Source organism: Bombina bombina, chromosome 5, assembly GCF_027579735.1.
Source record: "Bombina bombina isolate aBomBom1 chromosome 5, aBomBom1.pri, whole genome shotgun sequence".
Classification (NCBI taxonomy): Eukaryota; Metazoa; Chordata; class Amphibia; order Anura; family Bombinatoridae; genus Bombina; species Bombina bombina.
The window spans coordinates 54,479,353-54,489,414 of record NC_069503.1 but is presented as its reverse complement, the minus strand read 5'-3'; the positions used below and the strand labels follow the sequence as shown (position 1 = coordinate 54,489,414).

At 38.3% G+C, this 10,062-nt stretch overlaps 2 protein-coding genes across 2 annotated transcripts in view; both read left to right on the top strand.

The window, feature by feature from the left end:
• The first annotated feature begins 2,571 nt into the window (after positions 1–2,571).
• LOC128659831 (gastrula zinc finger protein XlCGF26.1-like) overlaps positions 2,572–10,062 on the top strand; it is a 98,870-nt gene continuing 91,379 nt past the window's right edge. The window contains exons 1-2 of the mRNA XM_053713405.1: positions 2,572–2,681; positions 4,036–5,991. Of these exons, the coding sequence (XP_053569380.1) occupies positions 2,663–2,681; positions 4,036–5,991 (1,975 nt within the window). The 5' untranslated portion in view covers positions 2,572–2,662. The remainder of the gene's footprint in view (positions 2,682–4,035; positions 5,992–10,062) is intronic.
• On the top strand, positions 5,879–8,663 carry LOC128659833 (gastrula zinc finger protein XlCGF7.1-like). The gene has a single exon (XM_053713407.1). It carries the CDS (start codon positions 6,022–6,024, stop codon positions 6,619–6,621), a length of 600 nt encoding a protein of 199 aa, XP_053569382.1. The 5' UTR covers positions 5,879–6,021; the 3' UTR covers positions 6,622–8,663.

The window sequence follows — 10,062 nt, the reverse complement described above, 5'->3', positions numbered from 1 at the left end:
AGGTTCCGTGTCCCTCGGTTTAGCTCTCAGAACTCTATGAGCTCTTTCTATCTGAAACTTTCCTTCCTCCGAAGATCCTGTGACTGCTTGGAAGAGTTGTAGTAAATAGGAAGTTAGATCTGGTGTTGTTATTGATTCAGGAATACCTTTTAGTCGAATATTACATCTTCTATTCCTATTTTCTAGGTCTTCTAACTTTTCATTAACTTCTGCTAGTTCTTGTTTTTGGTCAGAAATTTGTTGCATGACTGCTGTTATCTCTTCCTCCATGGTCTCCTCCTTTTCCTCCAGGGACTCAACCCTTGTGCCCAGACTAGAGATATCATTCTTAATCTCAGCTAAACTGTTTGTTACAGTAGTCTGAAGTGTGTCCATTTTCTCCCACATCTTATCAAAAATTGAAGTGATGTCCTGTTTAGAGACTAGATTGGTAATGTCAGCTTTAGTGACTGGGGTGTGGGATCCCTCAGCTAGTATTGATTCCCCATCAGACTCCATTTCCTCTTCTGGTAATATGTCTCCTTTATCTTTGGTTTTATCTCCTTTAGATAGTTTAAAGAAGTCCTGCACAGCTACTGATTTGAGTGGAGTTGCTAGTTTATTTTGTCTTCTGGCTGCCATGCTGTGTTTTGCACAGTTATACAAACGAGATTTTATTCTGTCTTTTCCCTTTCCCCTTATCTGCTTAGAAGAATAGGGCAAGAGAGGTAGATAATGCTGTTAAAGCTTTGTAATATATATATATAGTCCCTTTTTCTCAATATTTGTAATTACTTCTTCTTTTAGTAGCACACAATAGGGTTTTTATTGTTTTTTGTTTGTGTGTTTTGCTGTCTAAAGAAGGAGCACCCTTCGTTATATTGTTAAAGATATGGAATCTGTGGGCTACGGTGAATGCATTATGAACTATATAATACAGACTTTTGGCTCTATTAGTATCCAGTTAGATATCGAGTTTTTCATAGGATATTGTATGCTACAATTTATCTGGACTGTACCTTAACACAATATTATATATCCGGATGCAAGTTTATGACTTTGTGGCACTATCTTTTCAATCATATTGGATACAAAGTATCACATTTTTGTCATTTATTCTTTTTCATGTTCTTTTGAAGTGATACAATCATACCAAAGTCTCTCACACAGGTTATGTGACAGGTGCTTCTGTCCTACACTCCCTGGGGACGCCCTGGGGGTGCATTTATACTGTTATTGTTTGTTATTTTTGTATATTTATGTATGAATGTTGTTTTCAGATGTGTGGTTTGGTGGATGGGGTTTGTGTGGATCTGTGTGAGTGCATCTTTGTTTTCCTCCCATTATTTGTTATGCATTATCAGATAGTGTCTGAATTTGTGTGTAACCATTAAATTATCTGGTTTATTCATTAATAAGACTCATTGGCTGGGATTATTTAATCTTATATTATTATTGAGTTGAGGACCAGACTCCATCCCGTGCCGGAGCAATCTTGATACTGGTAGGGTGGTGCTGTCACCTTGGTATTACAGTTATTATGCCTTCATCCTACTGTGTTTTCTCATTATTTCCTTTCATTGGGGCATTCCTTCTTCTCTAGCATGTCTCTCAATAAACATCTATATATATATATAGCCTAGATTGTCTTGATAATATCCTTTCACTTGCGGCTTAGCTGGCCCCTTCTCTAGAAGTAGCTTCCCACGTGGCGCTCAGCCTATATACCTTTTCCCAGTGTCTCTGCGCCTTTCGCCCTATATTATGGCGTAATTTGCCCTTTCAGGTATAGTGTGGCTTACCGGAGCTCTAGCCATATGTCCTCCGTCTGAGAGATCTCTGGTCTTGACTGTGTTGTGGCTCCTTTCCACTTAATTAGTTCTAGGCCGCCCTCTCATTGCGCCATTGCGTTGCTTCTCCTCAGCCCTATAAAGCGCTTCCTTTGCAGCCAGCTAATGTCGGGCAGCGACTAGGGGATGCTTACGATTCCACTTAGTGCCGTTCTCTGTGCATTTTCTGTAGCAAGCACTCAGGTTTTGCTGTAACTACACCCGGAGCTAATCCTTCATGCGTCCTCCATTATGGATGGCTTAGCTCCGCCCCGAAGATTCATATTTAAAGGGACAGTCTAGTCAAAATTAAACTTTCATGATTCAGATAGTGCATGCAATTTTAATCAACTTTCCAATTTACTTTTAAAATTAAATTTTCCTTTGTTCCCTTGCTGGTATTTTTGAAAATCTAAACCTAGGTAGGCTCAAACTGATTTTTAAACCGGTGAAAACCGCCTCTTAGCCTCTCATATATTAATATAACTGTGCTGGTTGTGCAAAACTGGGTAATGGGTAATAAAGGGATTATGTATCTTTTTTAACAATTAAAAATCTGGTGTAGACTGTCCCTTTAAGGGGCAATTATAACACCCACAGAGCTCACTGCTAAATGCTTGTGCTGTATAAATAGCACATATGTAATAACCTAAACCGCTGAAATGTATCACATGAATTGTTATGCGTGCCTTTAATTATACCATATGTACAGTTAATCAAAACAATTATTTATTATCTGTCTAAACCATTTAATATACTTTTTACAGACACAGCCAGAGCACTGAGAGATATCAGGAATTGAGTGAATAAGGGAACCTTCTTCCTGAGCACAGACATTGGAGCCTGTTATCAGCATGAACTCATATGTGTTAGGTGAGTAAAATAGATATTATGCTGACTTTAATTATTGAGTGACCTATTATATTTTCCCAGTAAACAAATGTAAACTATTATAACTGCATCTTTAAGAACATTTGTGTCAGTGACAGTTATAAAGAAGGATCAACCCCCATTTGGTTGAGGAGTAGGGTAAAAAATACTACTCCCCCCTCTGTCCTTTTAGACAGATCATGTCCAACTAACCTCGCCCCCTGACCTGTTTCATTACTCAGAACACCGGCAACTCCATCTTTTCCTGCCTTGACCTCGCTCATGGAACACCCACAACTCCCCCAGTGTTCCCCACCCCAGAACCACCACTGATTTGTGTGCTTAATTTTACAGTGAGTATTATTAAACTAATAAAGTTTTTGGCTGTTTATATAAATAGAACCACAGCCGAAAGCTAAAGATTATCATACGGTCACTGCTTCTTACCCTCTCAAAACATCTCACACTGATTATTAGTCTGTGATGATTAATACATCATGTTCTCACCCAACTGGTTGAGCATGAGCCGGGCACGGCTGTATGTGCAGTTGCTTGTGCAATGCTAAATGAGGATGGTGGATGCCACCTCTCGTGCCCAGAATACAGATGTACTTGTTCCCTGGCTGAGAACATGATTCACATCCACCTTGTTAAGTGCGGCACTATAACTTGTTTTCATCAGTAATCAGTAATTTAGTTTACTATGATGTAGTAATGTTTACATTCTTGTCATCCTTTTTTAATTTGGGATTTACAGGTAAATAAAGTTAAAGGGACAGTCTAGGCCAAAATAAACTTTCATGATTCAGATAGGGTATGTAATTTTAAACATTTTTCCAATTTACTTTTATCACCAATTTTGCTTTGTTCTCTTGGTATTCTTAGTTGAAAGCTTAACCTAGCAGGTTCATATGCTAATTTCTTTGACCTTGAAGGTCACCTTTTCAGAATGCATTTTAACAGTTTTTCACCACTAGAGGGTGTTAGTTCATGTGTTTCATATAGATAACAGTGTGCTCGTGCACGTGAAGTTATCTGGTAGCAAGCACTGATTGGCTAAACTGCAAGTCTGTCAAAAGAACTGAAATAAAGGGGAAGTTTGCAGAGGCTTAGATACAAGATAATCACAGAGGTTAAAAGTATATTAATATAACTGTGTTGGTTATGCAAAACTGGGGAATGGGTAATAAAGGGATTATCTATCTTTTAAAACAATAACAATTCTGGTGTAGACTGTCCCTTTAAAAATACAAAACGGAAGACATTTGAGTATAAAAAAATGTTTTTTATTGAGATGGATTATATTATAAATAAATAAACATTCTTATTTTTCTTTATTCCATTTCTTTTTATGTAGACAAACACTTGAATAGTTCATATCCATCCTTCACTATAGGAAGCATCAGAATGTTACCGCAAACTCCAAAAGTCTTAGACACTAATGACTATTCACAAACATTGGGGATATCACAGCAGGTATTTAGAGAGGATGGTGACTTGGCAGGAACTGGGCAGCAATCATTATGTACAGAGAGTAATTTAGTCATCAAAGAAGAGGACAACATTTATGACTTTTCTAGTGAAATGATTATCCCAGAGGATAAACCACACACATTTACTGAGTACTCAAAAGATATTAAAGAATGGAAAAGTCTACAGTCTAGCCAAATGATGCATTCAAAGGAAAAAACTTTCAAATGTACAGAATGTGAGAAAAGCTTTAGATGCAAGTCTCATCTACTGGAACACTACAAAATTCACACAGGTGAGAAACCACACACATGTACTGAGTGCAGCAAATGTTTTACACGAATAGAACATCTGAAAACTCATGAAAGGATTCACACAGGGGAAAAGCCTTTCACATGCACAGAGTGTGGAAAAAGTTTTCCACTAAAGAGTGATCTGAGAACTCATGAAAGGATTCACACAGGGGAAAAGCCGTTCACATGTACAGAGTGTGGAAAAAGTTTTACAGAAATGAGTAGACTGAAAACTCATGAAAGGATTCACACAGGGGAAAAGCCTTTCACATGTACAGAGTGTGGGAAAAGTTTTCCACGAAAGAGTAGTCTGAAAGCTCATGAAAGAATTCACACAGGGGAAAAGCCGTTCACATGTACAGAGTGTGGAAAAAGTTTTACAGAAATGAGTAGTCTGAAATATCATGAAAGGATTCACACAGGGGAAAAGCCTTTCACATGTACAGAGTGTGGGAAAAGTTTTCCACTAAAGAGAGATCTGAGAACTCATGAAATGATTCACACAGAGGAAAAGCCTTTCACATGTACAGAGTGTGGAAAAAGTTTTCCACTAAAGAGTAGTCTGAAAACTCATGAAAGGATTCACACAGGGGAAAAGCCGTTCACATGTACAGAGTGTGGGAAAAGTTTTCCACTAAAGAGAGATCTGAGAACTCATGAAATGATTCACACAGGGGTAAAGCCTTTCACATGTACAGAGTGTGGGAAAAGTTTTCCACTAAAGAGAGATCTGAGAACTCATGAAATGATTCACACAGGGGAAAAGCCTTTCACATGTACAGAGTGTAGAAAAAGTTTTCCACTAAAGAGTAGTCTGAAAAGGCATGAAAGGATTCACACAGGGGAAAAGCCGTTCACATGTACAGAGTGTGGAAAAAGTTTTCCACTAAAGAGTAGTCTGAAAAGGCATGAAAGGATTCACACAGGGGAAAAGCCGTTCACATGTACAGAGTGTGGGAAAAGTTTTAGACGAAAGACGCATCTGAAAACTCATGAAATGATTCACACAGGGGAAAAGCCTTTCATATGTACAGAGTGTGGAAAAAGTTTTACACGAATGAATCGTCTGAAATATCATGAAATAATTCACACAGGAGAAAAGCCTTTCACATGTACAAAGTGTGAAAAAAGTTTTCTACATATGAGTAGTCTGAAAACTCATGAAATGATTCACACAGGGGAAAAGCTTTTCACATGTACAGAGTGTGGAAAAAGTTTTACACGAATGGATCTTCTGAAAACTCATGAAAGGAGTCACACAGGGGAAAAGCCTTTCACATGTACAGAGTGTGGGAAAAGTTTTCCACGAAAGAGTAGTCTGAAAGCTCATGAAAGAATTCACACAGGGGAAAAGCCGTTCACATGTACAGAGTGTGGGAAAAGTTTTCCACTAAAGAGAGATCTGAAAACTCATGAAATGATTCACACAGGGGAAAAGCCGTTCACATGTACAGAGTGTGGAAAACGTTTTACAGAAATGAGTAGACTGAAAACTCATGAAAGGATTCACACAGGGGAAAAGCCTTTCACATGTACAGAGTGTGGGAAACGTTTTCCACGAAAGAGTAGTCTGAAAGCTCATGAAAGAATACACACAGGGGAAAAGTTTTCCACTAAAGAGAGATCTGAAAACTCATGAAATGATTCACACAGGGGAAAAGCCGTTCACATGTACAGAGTGTGGAAAAAGTTTTACAGAAATGAGTAGACTGAAAACTCATGAAAGGATTCACACAGGGGAAAAGCCTTTCACATGCACAGAGTGTGGGAAAAGTTTTACACAAAAGAGTTTTCTAAAAACTCATGAAAGGATTCACACAGGGGAAAAGCCTTTCACATGTACAGAGTGTGAGAAAAGTTTTACACAAAAGAGGCATCTGAAAACTCATGAAAGGATTCACACAGGGGGAAAGCATTTCACATGTACAGAGTGTGGAAAAAGTTTTACACGAATGGATCGTCTGAAAACTCATGAAATGAGTCACACAGGAGAAAAGCCATTCACATGTACAGAGTGTGGAAAAAGTTTTACAGGAATGAGTAGTTTGAAAACTCATGAAAGGAGTCACACAGGAGAAAAGCCATTCACATGTACAGAGTGTGGAAAAAGTTTTACACAAATGGATAATCTTAAAACTCATGAAAAGATTCACAAGGGAAGAAACCTTTCACATATTTAGAAAGTGGGAAAAAAAATGTTTTACATCCGGTATCACAAAACACTAAATATTTACACACAAATAAACTTTATATGCACAGTGTACAAACATTTTTACAATTATCCTAAAGAGGACAAACTCTCTAAATAGAAGCAACAAAAAGGATCCTATTGAGAAAGCCCCACTCCTTAAGGGTGAAACGTTGAAGGTGATAAGCATACTCTCTGTGGAACTTAAGAATTTGGAGTTTATTCTAAACGCAAGGACTCTGCGTACTTAGTACCTATGTGCAGAGACCTAAGGCTTTCCTGACGGCTGGGAGGTAAATAGTAACCATACCAAGACTTGCGCAAGTGAAGATCGTTACTAAAGAAACCCAGTATCCTGAGATGCACCAAACACAGCGTACCTGCCGGTGGGGAACAGCCGGACAAGACATCAATAAGGAGCAGGTGAGAACATGTGTGATTAAGAGCACAGGGTTCCCTGCACTGATAATGTCAGATATAATTAGAGGAGACTAACACGCTTAATTAATCCTGTGACAAAAAAAGTGATACTTTTGGAAAGAGACTGTATTAGCACACCCAGCACCAAGAGTGTTTGTAATTTGGAAGCGCATTTGGAAAGAGGTGGTGATTGGATAACCAAGTTGTTTAAGAACATTGCACATTATTTACAATTGGAGACAGCTGATACTGTTTGAACTGACTAACAGCAAGTTAACACTACGGTTCTCTTATATCAAACATTGCACTGGTGGTTATATGTTGCATAGTGTTTACATAGGATACGATCAGTAAGGAAATTCATAGAAGCTCGATATACCTAAAAAAGTTGAAGGAGCATTTTATGTTTGAATTATTTTATTGTTGATTAAGCACTGATATTGACCTGTTATTTTATCAATTTTTATATAGTATAGTTAAAGTTATCAGTGAATAAAAATTGTAGGCTGTATGAATGGTGATTGTAACTGTTTTGGGCCAAAACGTATGATTGAATTTGTGATGATATTTGAACAATTTTTTAATGACATTTGAATTGTCTTCATACTGTGTTTAATAAATTAAGTGTTTTGAAGAGCTGACTGCATCTAGTAAGAATTTTTTTAAAAGAGGGAATTTTTAAGAGTTTGTATTAGTATTTAACCCACAGCTTTTTTAAGCGCCACCTGAATTTTCCCATTTGTTACAATTATCCTAAAGAGGACAAACTCTCTAAATAGAAGCAACAAAAAGGATCCTATTGTAGATAATATTTACTAAATCTCAGTTATAAAAGCCCCAGATTGGAAGTGCTCTTCTGCTGTCCTTTATTCCTCTATATATGTGCACCTCAGTTTCTCTCATATCAGTGTGATAGACTCCAAACACCACACAGGAATATACAGATCTGTCCTCATACTGACCCGTTTACACAACCACTCACCACCAAAGCACCCCCAGTGTTTATTAATATGCCAGTGTTAGGAGTTGTACGTTTGTTTTACATAGGGGAGACAATTATTACATTTACAGAATAAAGGAGTCTTTATATGAATAGAGTGTTAGAGACTTATATAAACAAGAACATCAGTCTCAAATGATTGACATATGGGAGATATATTTAATGTGCACATCATGCGGATAAACCTTTTCTTATAGCAATAGATGCTTAGCATTGTACATGTTATATACCAGAGGAATTACTGGGGGGAAACTGATTTTATTTAATGAGACACAATATCAGTAACCGGTACATACGTGATCATAATCAGTTTCATTTAAATGGCTACTTTAACCTACATGTATACTGGGTATGTAATATGTGTGTCATGTTCTGTAACTTGATATTATGTCTGTTATATGTTTTCATGTTAGTTAGAAGCCACAAGAACTGATAATAGCACATACTGTATATATAAAGGGAACATTATATGTCTGATAAATCCCTTTGTATCAAGAGCACAAGTGTTAGGTATATTTATACCATTGTGTGCGTATATCATGTAATGTTGCTTTTTACTATATAAATGATATACAATGTTTTTTCAAGCAAATAAAAAGTGATTGTAATCCAAACCAGTATTTCAAATTATTTGTATAATTAAAAACACAATATCACACAATAATTAGGAAAACATCATCAAAGTGTCAGTTTTTTCCCCCTGCTTTGTTTGCCATGTGCTGCTGGCAGCCATTTTACTCACCTTTCTTACTGAGTCTGGTACAGAGTGTTTGATGCTGCTCATTTCCTGTACGCCCTTTTATGGCCAGACTGTTGTACAAAATCCATGTGATACAGGTTGCAGTCTCAGAATTGTAATGTAATCACTTATTATTTAACAGGCCTCTGTTCAGTATGCTTTGCCCTTGCGTTGTCTCAGACCTGTTTGTTAGTTCCTGTGTTCAAGTTCCTGTGTATTACCTGGCTTGCCTGATGTCTCTTCTGGTTCCTGATTCCTGACTTGTTCCTGACTTTGCTGTTCTCCTTGTTCCTGATTCTGGCTCGCCTAAATACTCGCTTTGGCTCTTTAACGCTTGTGGGATACTCCTCTATCAGACCAAACTCTGCCAGTAGTCTTGTTATCCCGGCGTCGAGCCGGAATGATAGGGAATATCCCAGAGCAGAGAAAGTTAATAAGATGAGGAAGGCTGCACTCACCACAGGTAGGACAGTCCCCAGCGGCAATGGCAGAGCAGTCCAAGGATGAACCACTAGAATAGGCAGGCAGGGTTTGGCAACAGTAAAGCAGTCCAAGGATAAACCACTAGAATGGTCAGACAGGCAGGGTTTGACAACAGTAAAGTTATCCAAGGGCACACCACTAGAATTGTCCGGCAGGCAGGGTTCGACAACAGTAATACAATCCAGCAGTTATGGGGTAAAGCAGGTAGAGTAGTCAGGCAGGTTCTACAACAGTAATAGGCATATAGATAGAACGATCTGTCACACCCAGGAGCACACAAAGTAACACCTGTACCTGGGCAGTGACAGATCATTTGTAAAAGTTTTAAATAGGCGCAGGATTCTTGCCACAGAGGTCTGACCGGCATCAGGAGCATGCGCTGATGACGTCCGCGCTGCACGCATCCGGACCCGACACTACCCCTGGCAACGAGCAGGGAAGGAGATGCCGCGCCCCTAGCAACAGCTAGAGCAGCACGGTGTGACAGGCTTCTGACTCGGCTCATCTGACTACCAGCTCTGGCTTTGACTCCTGGCTTGTTATTTGACTTGTGGACTTTTTATCATTTATTATTAATAAAGGTGGGATTATTTTTGCACTTCTCGTCTTATTGGTACCCTGACACAAAGACAGAAACCAAAACTGACAGTGAAAGAGTTAAACACTGTTGTTTCAGATAGAGCAGCAATTGTACCCAACTTTCCAATTTACTTCTATTATCTAATTTGCTTTGTTCTTTTGGTATCCTTTGTTATAGAGTAAACCTAGGAGGCTGATATTATATGAGCTTA

Excerpts from the sequence above, each read along its gene's own strand:
- LOC128659833 (XM_053713407.1), top strand. The coding sequence starts at position 6,022 with ATGAAAGAATACACACAGGGGAAAAGTTTTCCACTAAAGAGAGATCTG.